This window comes from Corylus avellana, chromosome ca10 (assembly GCF_901000735.1).
Source record: "Corylus avellana chromosome ca10, CavTom2PMs-1.0".
In the NCBI taxonomy this organism is placed as follows: domain Eukaryota; kingdom Viridiplantae; phylum Streptophyta; class Magnoliopsida; order Fagales; family Betulaceae; genus Corylus; species Corylus avellana.
In genome coordinates, this window is record NC_081550.1 from 5,766,415 (window position 1) to 5,786,913 (window position 20,499).

General features: G+C 35.1%; 2 protein-coding genes across 2 annotated transcripts; both read left to right on the forward strand.

Annotated features, from left to right (window-relative positions):
- Nucleotides 1–2,917: 2,917 nt before the first annotated feature.
- LOC132163448 (pleiotropic drug resistance protein 2-like) lies at nucleotides 2,918–12,654 on the forward strand. The gene is made up of 20 exons (XM_059573745.1): nucleotides 2,918–3,555; nucleotides 4,246–4,366; nucleotides 4,450–4,538; nucleotides 4,699–4,783; nucleotides 5,173–5,463; nucleotides 5,538–5,628; nucleotides 6,119–7,019; nucleotides 7,565–7,725; nucleotides 7,894–7,997; nucleotides 8,140–8,299; nucleotides 8,401–8,481; nucleotides 9,067–9,197; nucleotides 9,334–9,666; nucleotides 9,775–10,065; nucleotides 10,154–10,237; nucleotides 10,554–10,687; nucleotides 10,790–11,017; nucleotides 11,585–11,756; nucleotides 11,862–12,116; nucleotides 12,350–12,654. Exons 1-20 carry the CDS (start codon nucleotides 3,197–3,199, stop codon nucleotides 12,617–12,619), a joined length of 4,341 nt encoding a protein of 1,446 aa, XP_059429728.1. The 5' UTR covers nucleotides 2,918–3,196; the 3' UTR covers nucleotides 12,620–12,654.
- Nucleotides 12,655–17,734: 5,080 nt separating this feature from the next.
- Nucleotides 17,735–18,436, forward strand: LOC132164714 (protein BUD31 homolog 2-like). Its single transcript, XM_059575267.1, has 3 exons — nucleotides 17,735–17,828; nucleotides 17,933–18,120; nucleotides 18,211–18,436. The coding sequence occupies exons 1-3, from the start codon at nucleotides 17,735–17,737 to the stop codon at nucleotides 18,301–18,303; spliced, it is 375 nt and encodes a 124-aa protein (XP_059431250.1). The 3' UTR covers nucleotides 18,304–18,436.
- Nucleotides 18,437–20,499: the final 2,063 nt, after the last annotated feature.

The window sequence follows — 20,499 nt, forward strand, 5'->3', positions numbered from 1 at the left end:
ATGCAAAAGGCTTTTAAGTTTGAATTTTGTCTCTATCATTGACTCTTGTTTGAATTATATATATTAAGTCTTACTTATTATTGAAGTAACAAGTGGATTCTTTTCATGGTTAGGCTTCACCCCACTAGGCACAGCAATTGCCTATGCTCGTTGCTATGTTAGACTTTTATGGAATTCCAACAATTTAATCAAGGACTGGTTCTTGTGTTGAGTAATCCAATAATTAGTTAGAGTAATGTTATAAGTCTTCCTAGAATTCTCTTAAAGTTATCCAAAAAGTGATGTGGCTTTTAAAATCACCAATAGATCAAAAGTTAATAAATTACATTTCAAATTCAACGGTGATTTTAAAAGCCACATCACATTTTGGATTCTATAAAGACTTATGACATTAGTCAATTAGGTATTTTCAACATTCTTATTTCACAATGTTTTAGTATATATGACCTTTTTTTTTAAAAAATTTAATATATATATATATATTTTTTGAATAATATTCACTTCTTCATTAATCAAAATCAAGTTGAAGCAATTTACTTTGCTTGAACAATATCACAAATACAATCGGGTATCTCATCCCTTCAATTTCGATCTGACACTTTTAATAGCTAACTTTGCTAATAGATGAGTTACACCATTTATATTCCGGCATAGATGATTAGGTTTTCAATTGGATAAAAAGTTCAAAATCAATTTTACATCCTCAATTAGTTGACCATACCTATTTCCATTCTACTCCTTATTTTATAACACGATGATGATTGTTTGTACGTTTCCTTTGCATAATTGGGCAGAGCATGGACCATAACTATTGCCTCAACAGTGGTCGGATCTAAGCATCCCCTGTGGATTTGCTTGTGTTGAAATTAATCATACTTTATTCATTATTCATGCCCATTGAAGAAAAACTGACACTAATCATTTATGAATTGCTGACTTCTGTGTTTTGTCCCATAGTCCTTGCATTGCACTTGCACTGGCCACGTCTAGTAAAATTTACAATAAACCCTGTTCATCTATCATTAATTAATCATTATCAACTATTTAACTGACACTATTTGATTGGTGACGGTTGAATAAATCATTGTTCAACCATCACCAATTAATGACGATTGAATAGTAAATACCGTTCAATTTACTGTTCAACCACATTATTTTAAATAGTGTTGGTTGAACATTAAAATGACCTTTTTTAATGATTTTTTTTTAAAAAAAAACATCATAAATCGAACTGTCATTAAATGTAGATATTTTTTGTAATGACTTGAGTGTGTGTGTGTTTTTTATCCTAATCAAATATGGGAAAAGATTAGAAGAAAAAAAATATATCAAAAAATGTATGAGTTTTCCAATAATAAACTCAAAACGGAAAAACCAACTCAAAAAATAAAACTAAAAATAAAAAATAAACACAAGGCGATTACATAAGCAAAGCTACGGAAAATAATTATTGGTTCAGTTGAGTGATTATAAACATATCAAGTGGATAATCAGGTGGAGCTGGGACCCACAAATTAATTGGATTGGCTCCGCTGGTCAACCTTTCTATCGTGGGAATCTGATGCTCTTCACCACAATGATTGGACGGTGTGAAACCCACGAAGCCGCTATTTTTCTTTGCCTGGATTCTGGAACGCGTTGAAAGTATACTTATTTTGTTATTTATTGCTGAGCAACACCTCAAAAGTCAAAAGTCATGCAAAACAGTTGCATGGATTGCGTTCCCTTTCCTAGTCAAATTTTGTATTCACACATGCAAATTTAGACGTACGGATGATTGGGATTTTATTCTTCTTTTTAATTTCAAATATCTCTCATTACTAAGGGGTGGGCACGGTTGGGACAGAACAGGTATTAGCCTTTTTTTCACCCGTCCTGCACCCTACGGGTTTTGAAAATTCCAACTTGTCACTCACAAAAAATTACAATACCCTCGTGGGTTTGGGTATTGCGGAACGGGTTGAATAGGCACGGGTTTTGCGGGGCGGGTCGGGTAAGAATCCAAAGTATCAAAATTTTTTCTTACACTCTCAATGATTTTCTTAAGAAGCAAACAAATCGTGGGAAAGAAATAGAAAAGTAAAGTGTCTCCCATTAATGCTCTATGAATTGCTTGTACTCTAAAGTAAAGTGTCTCATTAATACTCTATGAATAGCTCCTACTCGGCTACTCTTGTAGGAGTCTAGGACCAGTTTCCGTAATCCACACGCTTCTCAGAAAGTAGAGCATTAAGAAAAAGCAAAAAAAGAAAATGGTGAGAGGTCCTAGTTTTTTATTAGGATCCCTTTAATCATTTTTTTTTTTTTAAAAGTTATTTAATTACAAAATTTAGACCCGTTTCAAGTATCAAACGTCTTTAAAAAAGTTACGTAATAAACATGCGACATGTTATAGTTAAAAATTGAGTATATTTTTATAAGATTTTTATTTTTTATGTTGTAGAAAAGCTTTGAGTAAAAGACTGTCTTTCAATTTTCTAAGCATTTTAGAAATGAAATTTTTTTGGGTGGTCTTAATAACATGTCATCTTTTTAGTAGGTGATATATTTCAAACTGTTTGACATTATAGGAATCTTAATCCGTATTTTTCGCTCTAGAATAATACTCTAGATAAATGTTATTTTTTCATTTCTCATATATTTCCTACCTCTCATCTATATATATATATATATATATATATATATATATACAGAAAATAGCAAATTTGAGAAGGAGATAAATGAAAAATGGAAAAGTGAAGTGTCTCATTAATACTCTCTGAGTTGCTTGTCGTCTTGTAGGAGTCCCACTTTCACCGACAAGAGAAAAATAAATGAAATCTCCGCTCCCCAACATCCCCCCCCACAAAAAAAATCTATAAATAAGAAAGAAAGAAAATATTACAGTCGGAAAGGAATTATGAAAAACCAAGCTATAGAAACGTCTCTCTCTCTCTCTTTTTCTTTTTCCACGTTTTCTCACACACCAAACGCGCAAATTCTCAAAAGCGTGGAAATATTGAAAACTTTATAATCTCTACGCTTCATCAAAAGCTTCATAAGTTTGTGTATAGTTAGCATTTCATTGAATATTCTTTCCAGAACTCCAAGAGTTGTTCACGATCATTTTGCTAAGCTGGGTGACAAAAGTTTTCAGCATATAGTGAGGATTTTTAAAAAAAACTTGAGGTTTTGGTGACGGGTGGAGGAGTAAAAAATGGCGGCGGCATTGGCCGGAGAGGACTTGGCGAGGCAGACGAGTAGTAGGAGTTGGCGGTCGGCAAGTGTGAGAGAGATGTGGAATGAACCGGACGTGTTTCAGAGGAGCAGCCGGCGGCAGGCGGCGGACGATGAGGAGGAGCTGAAGTGGGCGGCGATAGAGAGGCTGCCTACGTATGATAGGCTGAGGACAGGGATGCTAAGACAGGTGATGAGCAATGGGAGGGTGGTGCATGGTGAGATTGATGTCACAAAGCTTGGCACTCAAGAAAAGAAGCAGTTGATGGAGAGCATTCTCAAATTTGTTGAAGAGGATAATGAGAAGTTCCTCAGGAGGCTCAGGGCCAGAACTGATAGGTTGGTTTCTATATATGATCTTTTATTTAGTAGACTGTTGTCGACCGTCGTGTGATTATGGTGTGACAGTGAAAATCGGCATTTGGATGATTCTTTTTACAAGCTTTTCACGTCGTGCCATTCTAATTGTACGACAGTATACTAAATAGCATTACTCGTATATGTATATATGTTTGTATGGTTTCTTCTTTGTTTGGGTGCTGGGAAAATGGAGAACATCAAAAAAGGATTAGATGTTGAATCTAGTGGTTTTTGATTTTGAAAAAAAGAATAAGGTCAACTCTGGTAAGGCAAAAGTTGTAGCAGGCAAATCGACTGGCGTTTGGTTCTCACTTCTTTTCTTTATCCATTAATTATTCTCTGCAATTGAATAATAGGTGTTGAAGAACAACTCAAGTCAAAGCATTAGTAAGGGAGAAATATTTCTTCTCTGCAAATGATTTTCTGCTTTGTTCAGTCTTTCTACATCCATTAGTACCTAAGAAAACATAAAAATCCACTTGGTTTTGCCTAATACAACCATTTGGTATTGTTGAGGTGAAATTAGGCCATTTCTTGGGGAACATAGGACTTAGAATTCTTTGGCTTCTGTTTTTCCTTTTGTTTTTGTTCTGTGTCGACAGAAGCAAAAGTTAATGATTTATCCTTCCAATCTAAAATATTATTGACTATTAAATTTGTTGGAAACAGGGTAGGAATAGAGATTCCTAAAATTGAAGTTAGATTCCAGAAATTATCGGTTGAGGGAGACGCATATGTTGGGACCAGAGCACTTCCAACTCTGCTTAATTCCACCTTGAATGCAGTAGAGGTAATAATTTCTCTCTTGTTCTACCATTCTGCTGGTAACTTTCAATATTTTCTTCATCAAGTTATAATTTAGAATGTGAGCAGGGAGTTCTTGGAACCATTGGACTCTCTCCATCAAAGAAAAGAGTTGTCAAGATACTCCAAGATGTGAGTGGCATAGTCAGACCATCAAGGTATGTTCATGAATTCTGTAGGTGCTGCAGTGCTAGTGTCTTTTGCTGCAATCTCATATTTATTATATATGCTAAAACCCCATAAGAAATTACATTGTTAATACTATTTAAGTTCAGTTGCTAATGTTATTATTATTATTATTGATTTATCCTTTTTCAGGATGACATTGCTTCTAGGGCCTCCTGGGTCAGGGAAAACAACATTGCTGCAAGGACTTGCTGGGAAACTGGCTGATGATTTAAGGGTTTGTCCTTCTCTCCCCCTACATATTATGTTTCTACTAACACACATAGCCAAGTAGTTTTTGTTAGAATATATGATTAGAATCAGATTTAATTGTATTCAAATCATTCTGATTACATATCATCCACAACTTTTAGATAATCAGATTTGATTGATTTGATATTATGTCCACCTATTATATTTGTATCATCTTCACCTACCCCAATTCTCTTATAAATAGGAGTAATTTGTAACATAAATCAATCGAGTAATAAAAGTAAAAATGTAGCCCTATTGGACTATTGTCTAGTGGTGGACGAATGTGTCAAACACTGATCCACCTGTAAATCTTTTGTCTTTGTTTTCTTTATTTCCTTATTTCTTCAGTTTTGACATGTATTCAATGAACAGGTAACTGGGAAAGTCACCTACTGTGGTCATGAATTCAATGAATTTGTACCTGAAAGAACCAGTGCTTACATTAGCCAGCATGATCTCCATTATGGTGAGATGACTGTTCGTGAGACATTAGATTTCTCCGGACGTTGTCTAGGAGTTGGTACCAGGTATGAAATGCTGTCAGAGTTGTCTAAACGGGAGAAAGAAGGGGGAATTAAACCAAACCCGGAGATTGATGCCTTCATGAAAGCTACAGCTATGGCCGGACAGGAGACAAGTTTGACCACAGATTATGTTCTCAGGGTTCGTCACTTAGCTTGTTGGTTCATTTTTTTATTTTTCTTGTATGCTATATAACTCATGGTTTTCCAATGCAGATACTTGGATTGGATATCTGTGCTGATATCATGGTGGGAGATGACATGAGAAGGGGTATTTCTGGTGGACAGAAGAAGCGTGTAACTACTGGTATGTGTTAATAACAGACAAATTTTTTGAGGGATCTTCATATAGGAAGAGTTTCCTGCATAATACTGTAAATCACTTGTCTGAAAAACTTAAGTTGAGCAGAAATGTTAACATGACTTCAGTTCTAATACTATATTAAATAACTACTTGTCCCAAAAGTTGAAGTAGTTAGAAACAATGTTAGGACATTTGTTCTGATACGATGTTAACTCAATACTTATCTTAAAAGCTTAAGCTGATAGGAAACGGAAAACACAAAGTTGCTTGTTTCACACTATGAAATTTGATATGTGTGATAAATAATTTCTATAATTGTCTTAGATGTTGAGAATTAATTTTCGAGTTAATATGTGTAAGAAATCCGTTCTGTCTATTTGATTTACGTTATTTTGTAATCTTCTTACACTAGCTGTTAATGTGGATTAATTGAAAATAGAAGACAGAAAATTATTTGTGAATTTTAAGCTGGAAGTGTTTGTATTGAATGCAGGAGAAATGTTGGCTGGACCAGCAAAAGCATTATTCATGGATGAAATATCAACGGGGCTGGACAGCTCCACTACGTTTCAAATTGTCAAGTTCATGAAGCAGATGGTTCATATCATCGATATCACCATGGTCATCTCTCTCTTGCAGCCTGCGCCTGAGACCTTTGATCTTTTCGATGACATCATTCTTCTTTCCAATGGCCAGATTGTCTACCAGGGTCCGCGTGAGAATGTTCTTGAGTTCTTTGAATATACAGGCTTCAAATGTCCAGAGAGGAAAGGTGTTGCAGACTTTCTGCAGGAAGTAACTTCCAAGAAGGACCAGGAACAATACTGGTTCAAAAGGAACCAACCTTATAGATATATCTCGGTATCTGAGTTTGTAAGGGCCTTTAACTCCTTTCACATTGGCCAACAACTCTCTGAAGATTTGAGAATTCCTTATGATAAATCCAGTGCCCATCCTGCTGCTTTGGTGAGAGAAAAGTATGGGATCTCCAACATGGAACTCTTCAAGGCTTGCTTCTCTAGGGAATGGCTACTGATGAAGCGCAGCTCATTCATATATATATTCAAAACTACTCAGATAACAATCATGGCTACGATCGCATTGACTGTGTTCTTAAGAACAGAAATGAAATCTGGTCAAATAGAAGATGGAGCAAAATTTTGGGGAGCACTATTTTTCAGTCTCATTAATGTCATGTTTAATGGGATGGCAGAACTTGCAATGACAATTTTCAGGCTTCCTGTGTTCTTCAAACAGAGAGATTTCTTATTCTACCCTGCATGGGCTTTTGCAGTGCCCATTTGGCTGCTTCGAATTCCAATTTCACTGATGGAATCTGGTATTTGGATCATTCTTACATATTACACCATTGGGTTTGCACCTGGGGCTAGTAGGTAAGTACTAAATATTTGTTCTCTTAGTGTTAGCTTTTGGGAAAATTTCACTTACCCCTAAATGTTTTAGCACTTTTGCAATCATACTCTCTTTAAAAAGGTGCAATGTTGAGTTCTCGTGTTTTAAAAGTTTGCAATGTCACCATCCTGTTAGGATTTTCTGTTAAATCCTAATAAAGGATACCAAAATCTCCAAAATACCCTATTAAAAAATGCAGACCTACAATCATAGAGCATTTTTTTTTTTTTTTTTTTTAATTAAGGGTAAATTTTTATTTTTATTAGTTTGGTAGGAGTATAAGGGACATTTCACCTATTTACCGTCTGATTTAATCTTAAACCCTAACAGTAGGGGTAGCATTGCAAACTTTTAAAACATGAGAACCTGATATTGCAACTTTTTAAACCGGGAATGATCGCAAAAGTGCCTAAACATTAGGAGTAAGTGAAGTTTTGCATTAGCTTTTTTATGCTTAATGAACGTTGGAGTATGATAGTTTGACAAATGAAAGGTTCTTCTGTTGACATATGTCCTATATGTTTAGGTTCTTCAAACAGTTCTTGGCTTTCTTTGGCATACATCAGATGGCACTCAGCCTCTTTCGATTCATTGCAGCCGTTGGAAGAACACAGGTTGTTGCAAATACACTTGGTACCTTTACACTACTAATGGTGTTTGTGCTTGGAGGTTTCATTGTTTCCAAAGGTTAGAATTCTTCTCTGTTCACTGTCAAGAGTATTTTGTCATCAAAGTAATTTGTTGCCTATACCCATCTAATACCAGGATTGTTGTGAATCTTGAGAAGATTACATTGAAAAATTTCTATATAATTTCATATGTTCTAAGATATTAAATTCTCAACTTGGCACACAGATGACATTGAGTCGTGGATGATATGGGGCTACTACATTTCTCCCATGATGTATGGACAAAATGCAATTTCTATTAATGAGTTTCTTGATGACAGATGGAGCACTGTAAGTTCTTCTGAAGGATAGAAAAAATCTTTATGATTTGCAGTGAATTTTATCATCTCAATTGAATTCTCTCCACACTTGTTAAATTCAAATCTGCACTCAATGATATATGCTTAGTATCTTTGTTATTTCTTTTGTACAGCCTGTGCTCAACTCTAGTCAACCAACAGTTGGAAAGACCCTTCTCAAGGGAAGAGGCTTGTTTACTGAAGCATATTGGTATTGGATTTGTATAGCAGCACTCTTTGGGTTTTCTCTTCTTTTCAATTTTCTTTTCATTGCAGCCCTGACATTCTTGAAGCGTAAGTGAATACTTTGCACTTGTTATATTGGTTTTTCATATGGCAATGACATTGAGATCAGTGTGCTGACCTTTTGTTGTTTCCTTTCAACTCAATGTCAGCTCTCGGAGATACCAAAGCTGTGATTCTGGATGATGAGTCCGAAAGCAAGCCTAAGCGACAATTGGAATCCAATTTAGAAGGTTTGTTACACTATACTTCTATTTTTTTATGTATCATAACTTGGATGTTTGCACTATTCTTGAAGTTCCATTTGACATAAATGCTTCGGATTATCTATCAAATTCAAAGGTAATAAGAACCAAAGTGTAACACCACACCCTATTAATACACAATATTGTCCACTTTTGGCTCCCCCAAACCAGACTTTTCAAGAGATCACTTATTCTGGTACTACTCTCGCTTAAGCTCGCTTAACTACAGAGTTTTGACGGGATCATGACCATCACGGCTTTAAAACATGTTGTCATGAAGGGTGTAAATATACATATATAAGCACATCCGCATCTCTATACCCAGGCGATGTGGGACGCTACACAAAGTCTTCACCAACCACATCATGTCTCTTCACCACTGTTGGGGCATCGAGGATGATATTAGCAAGAAAAGCATTATGTGATAATTATGGACCGTTCATCACCACTTGCACCATTCATCATCCATGTGATCCTGCTGTAGTAGTAATTTTACTGCATATGCCTTTACATCTAGGATGCTAGCGCCACCATCACATTATTTTGCTAGTCTAATAATAACAACCATTACAGGTATTGATATGCAAGTAAGAAATGCTCAAGGAACTGCCAGCTCTGTTCAAACTAAACGAGGAATGGTTTTGCCTTTCCAACCCCTTTCACTTGCTTTCAACCATGTGAATTACTATGTTGATATGCCAGCAGTAAGTCACTTCTTTAGCAGGAATATATATATATATATATATATTGAAGTGTTTTTCTTCATATTTAAAGAACAGAAATAATACAAAAAATAAACAATTCTTTGATGTTTCTTAAGAAAAACTGTCTTCTTTTCAGGAAATGAAGAGCCAGGGGGTTGATGAGACCCGACTGCAGCTGCTGCGAGATGTTAGTGGAGCTTTCCAACCTGGTATATTGACAGCATTAGTTGGTGTCAGTGGTGCTGGAAAGACTACCTTAATGGATGTCTTAGCAGGAAGAAAGACTGGTGGATATATTGAAGGAAGTATTAGCATCTCTGGTTACCCAAAGAACCAAGCCACATTTGCTAGGGTCAGCGGTTATTGTGAACAAAATGACATCCATTCCCCGTATGTTACTGTCTATGAATCTCTGGTACACTCTGCCTGGCTGCGTCTTGCTTCGGATGTAAAGAAAGAAACACGAAAGGCATGTTTGTCAAACTGATTATCATATTACTCTATAGTTTGTTTTGAATATGAGAAACTGAATCAGATGGACAATAAAGTTGATAGGTGATTTTCTTGATTCTTATAGATGTTTGTCGATGAAGTTATGGAGTTGGTTGAGCTTAACTCATTGAGGAATGCTCTAGTTGGACTTCCAGGAATTGATGGTCTTTCAACTGAGCAGAGAAAGAGGCTCACCATTGCCGTGGAGTTGGTTGCTAGCCCCTCCATCATCTTTATGGATGAGCCTACATCAGGCCTTGATGCTAGAGCTGCTGCTATAGTCATGCGTACTGTAAGAAACACAGTGGATACAGGACGAACTGTTGTTTGCACAATTCACCAACCGAGCATGGACATATTTGAATCATTTGATGAGGTATGGTTTATTTAGCTTGTTCAATCCATTATATGTTCTTGTATGCTGTTACATCATTTCATGTGTTCATATTGTCCTATGATTGCAGCTCTTCTTGATGAAAAGGGGAGGACAAGCAATTTATGCCGGACCTCTTGGTCTCCATTCTCACAAACTTGTTGAATACTTTGAGGTGAGTTCCCACTTTTCTTGCATGCTTGATTCCAGTTGTTCTTTCTGTATAGTCAAGAAATCTTTTGACACCAAATTCCATAAAACACTTAGCTGAACTTCTTTCCAACATGTTTTTGTGGAAGCTTCCAGCAGTCTATTGTCATACTATTGCTAGTTCTAGTTGCATTATCAATGTTGGATCCCTTTAATGAGAAACTCCTTTTCTTGAATTAGATTGTTCAATTCAGACTATTCTTGACAATTTTTAAGGATTATGAAGCTTGTTCTCCAAATTTTCTAACACAAGTTTGACTAATATTAAGAATTTTTTCCAGGCTATCCCAGGGGTTCCCAAGATCAAAGAAGGATACAATCCTGCTACCTGGATGTTAGAGGTCAGTTCTACTGCAGTTGAGGCTCAACTTGACATTGATTTTGCAGAAGTTTATGCCAACTCTGACCTTTACCGGTGAGTAATATGAGGATTTTGTTTGTTTTATTCTCTCTTCTATGGCCAACCTGTCTGCATCTGTACTGATTTGTTACTGAATTTTTCTTTTCAAATCTTCAGGAGAAATCAGGAACTTATCAAGGAGCTAAGCACTCCCCAACCAGGTTCCCAGGATCTTTACTTCCCCACACAGTACTCTCAAAGCTTTATAACTCAGTGCAAGGCTTGTTTCTGGAAGCAGCATTGGTCATACTGGAGAAACTCACAGTACAATGCAATTCGATTTTTCATGACGATTGTTATTGGTATTCTTTTTGGTGTCATCTTCTGGAGCAAAGGAGACAAGATGTAAGTCTAAAATTTTTCGTACTAAATTTCATTTCCTTTTGTTTCTATGAGTTTATGCCCCGACTAAATTCACTTTTAAGAGTATGTTTTCTGTTTTGGGAATCAACATAGAAACAATTATTAAATAACTGCTTATCCCAAAAGCTTAAACTTATAAAAATGGATGTATTTGATCATTTAATTAATATTCTAACAATAATGGCCTTGTTTGTTAAACCCCACTATACTATTCATCATCCCACCACACTATTCACTTCATTTTTTTTTAAAAAAAATTCTTACTTTTATATCAAATCATTCACTTTTTATATCACATCATTTATTTTTTATTACTATTCAAATAAAAAAATCACTACAAAACAAAATTTTTTACTTTCCAATACCACTTTTTCATTTTCCCATATCAATCATTATTATTATTTTTTTATTATTTTTATCCATGAACATTGCGGTGGAAAATGAACAGTACCGTAGTGTTTAACAAACACCCCCAATATCGTACTTCTTGTTTCTTACTGGCAATTTGGGTACTTATATGAAATCATTTGCATCTTATTTTGTCAATAGACACAAACAGCAAGACCTGACTAATCTATTGGGAGCTACATATGCTGCTGTTTTTTTCCTTGGAGCTACCAATGCTTCTGCTGTGCAATCTGTGGTGGCAGTAGAGAGAACTGTCTTTTACCGTGAAAGAGCAGCTGGAATGTACTCAGAGTTGCCTTATGCATTTGCTCAGGTAAGAGATTGGAAGTTGTTCTGAGTTAATCAAATATTTTGTTCTCTTGAAAGAATATATAAATGCATTCTGTATATATTCTGATGGGCAACATTTTTGCTGCAGGTGGCTATTGAGACAATATATGTTGCAATTCAAACGTTTGTGTATTCTCTTCTTCTATACTCAATGATTGGATTCCACTGGAAGCTGGAAAAGTTCTTGTATTTCTACTACTTCATATTCATGTGCTTTACATACTTCTCAATGTATGGGATGATGGTTGTTGCACTCACTCCGGGCCATCAAATTGCTTCAATTGTCATGTCCTTTTTCATGAGCTTTTGGAACTTGTTCTCTGGTTTCCTCATCCCTAGGCCGGTACGTAATTTCAAATCCAAATCTTATTTTCATTGTCGTCATGCACAACAAAATCAAACCATCCACATCGGAACAATAGAAACAGAAACGCTATTCGAACTCCTTTTACACTTTCAAGTGCTTACTCTCTCTAATGTGACTCTTGTTAATTATGTCAACTTTCTAATTAGTTTTGAAATAGTCTTTCATTGTTACTGCAATTAATCATAATAGTTCATGCTTTGTCACTGCAGATGATCCCCATATGGTGGAGGTGGTACTACTGGGCTTCCCCAGTTGCTTGGACAATCTATGGACTTTTCACATCTCAAGTTGGTGACAAGAAGAATTTACTTGAAATTCCTGGTTCAGAACCAAAGGCTGTAGATGAATTCCTTAAGGACTACATGGGTTTTGACCATGACTTTCTTGTCCCTGTAGTCTTTGCCCATATTGGTTGGGTGGTCCTCTTCTTCTTTGTCTTTGCCTATGGCATCAAATTCCTTAACTTCCAAAGGAGATGAGGAACTTTCTTGTGCACCACAGAAGCTTTTTTTTTTTTTTTTTTTTTGTAAAAAAAATTTAATGAGTGCACCATGGAAGCCTTAGAATGTAGAGATTTACCGATAGATATATAGTTGAGTCTAGATGGAAAATGCTAGGCTTACAAACATATTTTACAAAAAAAACTTTTACAAAGTGATGTGGTACAACATGATTGGGTTTCTCAAAATTTGAATTTATCTCATATCCAATCATATTGTGTCATATCAATTTGTAAATTTTTTTTTATAAAATTTGTTTGTAAGCCTAGTATTCCTTCAAGAAGATAGCCAATCATTAGTTTATATATATATATAGGCTCCTCCGGGCCTTTTGTACAATATTATGGGTGATTCAATATACAATCTTATTTTCAACATGGAATCACAGTACAAGTTCCTAATCACTTTTCCAATTCTTTTCTCTCTCTCTCTCTTTGCCATCTTTTTTCGACATCCTCTCCGGTGCGACAAGTCTTTTTGGCAATCTAATAGCTCTACTTTCTTTAGATCTTTCTCTTCTACACATTGTTGAAGGGAAGAAACCCAACTCTATCACCTCCTACATGGGGTAGAAGAAGCAGTTTTAGGGTGCGTTTGAGATTATGATTTCATAGACAAAAAATGCAATTTTAATCGAAATCACGAAAAATGAATTATTTAGTATTGCGTTTTAAAAAAATTGCGATTTGAAAACATAGAAAATCTTAATTGTGTTTTTAAAAATCAAATTTTCTAATGGCACATTTAAAAAATGTTATTTTTAAATTGCACTTTTTGAAATCGAAAACTCAAATGGACCCACTTTTGGTTGTTGTGAGGTAATGGCCCAATGAAAGGTTTGGACCAAAATAATGTGTTTTTCTAGTGCAGCTTTGGGCTCAACCAGTTGGTCCGAGGATGAGATCTTTTAAAAAAAGAAGGTCTACTGCACCTTTGTGACTTTAATTTCCTTCAAAGAGAGCGAATTTTTGTGCCTCCCAATATGATTATTATTATTATTTATTTTTTATTTTTTTAAAATATGTGCCACGTAAACAAAAATGCTTGGAGAGTAACATTTGAGAATGCTGAATAGCATTTCTCTAAAATTAATTAGCGGGTCTAGAACAAGTTTGGATTTCACAAATATAAATAAAATGAGTTTGAGATAAAATTTAGAAAATCATTTTCTATTTTCTTTTTAAGAACTTTAAATTACCTTAGGATTAGAATTAGTTGCAAATAGACATTTCCATGCAAAGGGAGGGAGATTTGATTTAGTGACTTCCGCTTTATGAGACGTAATGTCAAGCCGATTAAACTATCCCTTGACTCCTTGAGAGCATAAACGAGCCATGTTGGCGATTTTCGGTAGGTTTATATAATCTTAGGACAAAGTTTTCCTCCAAACTGGGTTGGAGGAATTTCCTTCAACCTACTATATAAAAGTGACATATGTTATTTTTTTAATAACATGTGAGATGCACATGAGTTTTTAATAAAATTTATTCCAATTTTGTCCCTGCTATTGAAAAAATATGTGCATCTCACATATTCAAGGGATACATGTCACTTTTATAAATTAGGTTGAAGGAAATTCCTCCAACCCAGTTTAAAAGAAAACTTTGTCCATAATCTTTTATATATATATATATATCCCCTCAATACTTATGGAAGGAATATATGTTGGAGGTGCTTTCACACCATCAATTTTGGATCTGAAGTGATATTCTTGGTGGCACATCGATTTGGTGATTGAGATAGGTGACTTATTTAGTGACACAAGAAGAAATATTTCAGTTTCCAACTCTAATTTCATGACTACAGATAGGCATGTCTCACACACACACACACACACACACATATGTGTTCACTAGTGACAGACATTCTTGGTGGGTGATGTCTTTCCTAAATCAGAAAACCTCCCATGGAAAAACAGTGAAATTGAAAAACTCTTAACAGATAAATATCACAATTTTATATGGAATTAGCGGATATTTATCAAAGCAAACAATCACCAAAATATAAATAATCACACACAAAGATTTTGGTGACGAAGAGGAAACCTTTTAGAAACCGATCTAAAAGTAAAATCTCTTCGGGGCAGCCAAACTCAGGAAATTACTATCAAAAGATTATCCAGAGATTACAGATACTAGGAACACTTACAATCCTTTGCAAGACCTGGGCTCTGTAAGATTGACAAGCCTACAACTCGTCTCCTTGCTCACAATCTTCTTCAACGTGATTCTCCTTTACCGGATCATTCCGATAGACTTTCAAACCGTAGATTTATCAAAGGAATAACTAAAACTCTAAGAGATTTAATTTAAAGCTCACCACATATGATCTCTCTTAGCACAGCCTCCGACGAATTCTCTGGGGGTGCAAAATTCATACCTCTCTCTTCTATAATGATGTATATATACCCCCAACAAAACCCTAGACCTAACCCACTTAAAATCATGTTTTTTAGCCTAAAACTTACGGGGTGTCCAGACAGGTCAATGGGCTGTCCGAACAGGGCCTTGCGGAGCAAAATTTTAGTTTCTGGAAATGCGGTTTGGACTCGGGGAAGGGCGGTCCGGACCGGGCATGCAATCATGTATCAGCATTTTGAAAATGCTGTCTAGTCTTGATCAACAGCTCCGATCGATGGGCATTTGTGGTCTGATTGAGCTGAAATTTTGCAAGGACGTTCATAACGCATGAATCTACATTATGAACGGTGAAGATTGGATTCTAAGCATTATATATCAGTGTTTGAGCTCGTAAACAGTAACTTATGCATTTTAGAACTGAATTAAGCCAACACAAGAATGAACATAAATTAATACAGAGAAATTAATTAAGAAATAAGAAAATATGTAAAATTCAAAAATAGCTACTCTAGCTAATTACACCACACGATCAATCGAGCACACCAATCTGGTTTTCTTTATTATTAACTCATCTTATTTCAAGGTATCTATATTTTTGCTGAGCTCCTCCAGCTTCTTCATCCTTAGTCTCTCACTTTCACTCACCAGCTGAACAAATTTCATGCAACGTACAAAAAGGAGAAAAAAAAAAAAAACAAATCATGTTGTTAGATTTGAGTTGCCAATGTTTAATGAAAATGAAGAACTTATATATATATAATTCACCTCCATTAATTTGGTAACTAGTTGAGCTTTTTCCTTGCTTTTCTCATTGAGAGCCTCAAGGGATTGTTAAATGAATTGTGCATATGCACTTTGCCTTTTTTTTAGGGCAAGGGTATCCAAAGTTTCAAGAACTTTGTAAATATAATATATAATGTAATGAAATTGATCAGAAGATTTTAATTCCATCATGCAGGATGACAGAAGTCACAGAACAACCATTTCGACCACGGGAGAAGCTTCTTGAGAAGCAAAAATATTTCCAAAACATCCACAAACACACATACCTCAAAGGACGATTTGATAAGCTAACCTCTGTTGCCATTCCAGTTACTTTGGCGGCCACTTCATTATTTCTTATTGTGAGTTCTGTTATACTGCTTTATAAATAAAATTAGGCTTGATCCCATTTGCATTGCTAGCGCTAATCTTTAATATATGCTATGCATTCACCAGGGACGAGGGATCTATAATATGTCACATGGCATTGGAAAGAAAGAATGAGGCAGCTCAGATTTCATTGTTTTTAAGTTCTGGTTTGGAGTTCTGTTTTCCTGAAGTATCTTGTTACTACTCCCTCTAATAAATGCTAGTTGCAGACTTGTTACTACCAATGGAAATTGGAAATTGGAAATTGGAAATTGATCATTATTGGGTTTTTATCTTTTTGTTTTTATATTGCGTGATAATCTCAGGCTCCTACTTCCTGTTTGAAGCCACTTTTCTTTCTTCTCTATTTTTAGCGCGCCACTTGTGGTCCGGCTTAATTGTATGCTTTTCTCCAGATTTGATGGACATAATCTTAGTTTCTTGCCAGGGGGGAAAAAAACTTTGCATCTTTTTATATGTATGTACTTTTAATTTTCCTATACATTTTTAATACAGCATGCAATTTTCACTTGTATTTTTTTTAATTAATGCATGTGAAAAGGGCAAATAATTTTTTCAACTTAATTTAGAGGAAAATTCTGTCTTAAAAAAAAGTGGCATGACTAAAATCTCTTTAGTAAAATATCTTAAAAATACAGGAGTTTATTTTAACTACTAATTTGATTTTTTCAATATATTTTACTAAGTAAATTTCTTTAAATCTCAATTAAATGGTTGACATTTTGCCATATCAGGAAACTTCGCTTACTCTCCTTAGACCTTTACAATGTTGTTACTAAACTATTAAAAGTTGTAATATCGGTATTCGATGTCATTAGGTTATTTTATTAATTCAAGTGACTAAAAAGTGAAATGTTTTTTATACCCTTATAAAATTTATAAAAATGCAAATATTCTCTCAATTAAAAAATTACCGCTCATTTAGTTTTGAAGTTGGTTTTTTTAAAAAAAAAAAACAAAAAAAAACAAAAATTAAACTCAAATTTCTCTCTAACTTGGGTATAATTCTTGAGAGTAGGGCACGTCGTTTTAGTTGTTGTTAATTCAATCTAAGGCACTTGATTGGGTGGCAATCTGGCTTACCTAAGCTGCCTAATTTAGTTAAAGAAAAATTTTAAAACTGAAGAATAGTACTTCGATCTTCAACTACAAACAAGAAGAAAAGAGTAAAGGAAATACAATGTCCCGAAGAATATCAGTTCTTGTAACCTTTAATCTTTTTAAGTAAGTTGTAGCCTTTTAATTTTTGTTACAAATAATGTAGAGATCTTTTGGTAAGTACATACATCAAGGCTAATTAGGTATAATTGAAGAAAGGTGATGATCAATGTATATGGGATAATAATTATTCAACAATGCCCAAGATTTTCATTTGGTTTATAAACTGATCGAAGAAATGTGTTGATACAATATATCCTTAATATAAAATAAGAGTTATTCAATTCAATGACATTTAACTGTAGGTGGAAGAATGCCCAAGATGTCAATTAGGTTTTTTAATTGAAGAAATATGTTGATGCAGATTATCCTTACATAAATAAGAGTTAATTCAATTCAATGGCATTTAGCTGTAGATGGAAGAATGCCCAAGGTGAAGACCAACCGGATCAAATGCCCAGATGGGTGGGAGTTGATTGAGCCTAATCTTTGTGAACTAGATGCTAAGATGAGAGAAGGTTGATAACATGTTTGATGCTCTATTATTATCTACTAGTAAATTTTTTGTTGTGCTTTGTTAAACTTCTTATGCTAAAGCTCTAATCTTTTATCACTTTGGCAGCTGAAAGTGTCCCAAATGATGGCAAAAGAAAGTGTGAAGCATTCTGGCCTATTTTAAAAATTGCGCATCAAAAGAGCCGCTACATCTTTGACCTTTACTACAAAAGGAATGAATTATCAAGAGCGTTGTATGAATTCTGCTTGGAGCAAGGCTATGCAGACCGCAACCTAATTGCAAAGTGGAAAAAGGTAAAAACAAGGCAATGTTTTAAGGGCAAGTCCTGTTTGGTCGTTTATAATTAAAAGCTATTATTCATCAACTTTTTCTCTGAACTGCAGTCAGGATATGAAAGTCTCTGCTGCCTACGTTGCATACAGCCAAGGGATCACAACTTTGGAACAACTTGTGTGTGCCGAGCACTGAGCACTTGAGGGAAGAGAAAGCTGTGGAGTGTGTGCATTGTGGATGTGGGGGCTGTGCAAGTGGGGATTGAGTGGCTATATTCTGTAAACTGTTTGGCATTCAAGGTGCGATTTTTCCTCTTTGCCTGAGCCTAGCTTTTGCAGCCGTAGTATCTGAACTCTTTGTGGTTGTCAATGCCTGAAAAAAACTTATTATGGTAACTTAAATCAATGGCACTTTAACCTGACAGAAATTGAACATGAAAAAAATCTACAGCCGGCTTGACTAATTCATACTCCTACTGTCCATTTCTTGATTAATGGTCAAATTAATCTTGTACCAAGTCAGTGTTTCCAAAGGTTGTCTTCATCACTTCCTAATTCCAACTCTCAAGCTATCTGGTGGCCCAGTTCTCTGGAATTTAGGGGGCCAGAGTTGAGGTAAAACATCCTGAACATGCACTTTGCATTATGCAGGCTAATTATCTATGTATGCCAACAATGAAAAAGTAAAAGCTGTGTGTGAAACGTAATACTATGGATGCTTAAATCTAGCGTGATTGAGAATATCTTCAATACGGTTAGGGCAAAAACTGTGGGTTTTTCCCCCACCACTAAATAAATGACAAATCAGCTTAGAGCAAAAAAATAAAATGAGAACAAAACACTTGATTATCTCTCATTTTGGACCCCTAAACTTTCAATTACTCTAAATTAGAACCCTTCCGTTAATTTTAGCCATTAAAAATACATAAAAAGACCAAAATGTCCTTGATTTTCATTTTTTTTAAAAAAAATAAAAAAACGTTTTGAAAGTTTGAATTTTATACAAAAGTCAGGGGTATAAACGTCATGATGTAATGTTTAAAATCTGACGGAGGGGTCCACATTGAGAGTAATTAAAAGTTTAGGGGTCCAAAATGAGAGATTTGGAAGTTTATGAGGAGTTTGTAAAATCGAGTAGAAGTTCAGGGGGCTAAAGTAAAGTTTCCCCTTTCTTTTTTAATGGTTGATATGTCTTCAATTAGATAGCCACATATCAAAAGTTGTATAATAGCTACCATAAAAGTTACAAAAATTTAAATTGACGCATATCAATTTATATTGTGATAATTCACATAATACTTACCATGTCAATCGGTATATGCCCACCACCAAATTAAAAAAGATTACAGTAAAAGGTATAGTATGCCAAATATATATATATGACAATCTTCACGGCCCGCGACCAATCCAACCCTTGGTGGTATTTTTTTTGTTCTCAATTAAATCAGAGACTTGGGTGGAAAACATGAAACAAACTTCCATAATCAAGTAAAGTTGACTTGATTAATAATAATAATTAGCCAAATATATTGGATTAGAAGGAGTTCAGAGAACCATTTTCAGCCATTTGATCGATACAGAGTCAAGGTTCTTGGAAGCTCGTAGGCGCATATATAGGAATTGCAATTTAGAAAAACCAAGAACCATTTCAACGGATCAGATGGCTCCACCTTCACAATCAGGACGGATAAGCCATTGAAGCTAGGATATGAATATTGGAATTTATCTTTTATGGAAAGGCAAATTGTAAAAGAGGGTTGTATTACTTGCAAATTATTTGTAGCATTGTGTTGGCCAACTTAATTAATTGGTTATATATTCTCATAATTAGCTAGAGTCCAATCACTTGCTTCCAACACAACCGGCCGACTCGTCCTGAATTTCTTTCCCAATGCGATACAAATGGGAAAAGGGGAGACACATTTTTTTTTTTTCTTTTTTTTTTTACTTTGTGTGAATTAAGAATATTTTCGGGTCAAAGGGGAGTTGAGTTAGTTGACTGGACTTTTGATTCTGTCCTTTGTCTTTTGCTTTTGTGTTTCGTGTACTTTTGTTTTTATGTTGTTTATTCATCAAACTTGGCCACTTCTTCCTTGTCTTAGGTTATGTTGACAGGAGAGAAATTTGGGAACATACAAGCACAAATTAGTGAACCTCCAGAGTCCATTTATCTTTCTTGGACAACTTGGCCACTTCTTCTTTCTCTACAGTTATGTTGACGGGAGAGAAATTTGGGAACATACAAGCATAAGTCAGTGAACCTCCAGAGTCCATTTATCTTTCTTCGACAACTTGGCCACTTATTCCTTGTCTTCGGTTATGTTGACCAGAGAAAAATTTGGGAACATACAAGCACAAATCAGTGAACCTCCAGAGTCCATTTATCTTTCTTCATCAAAC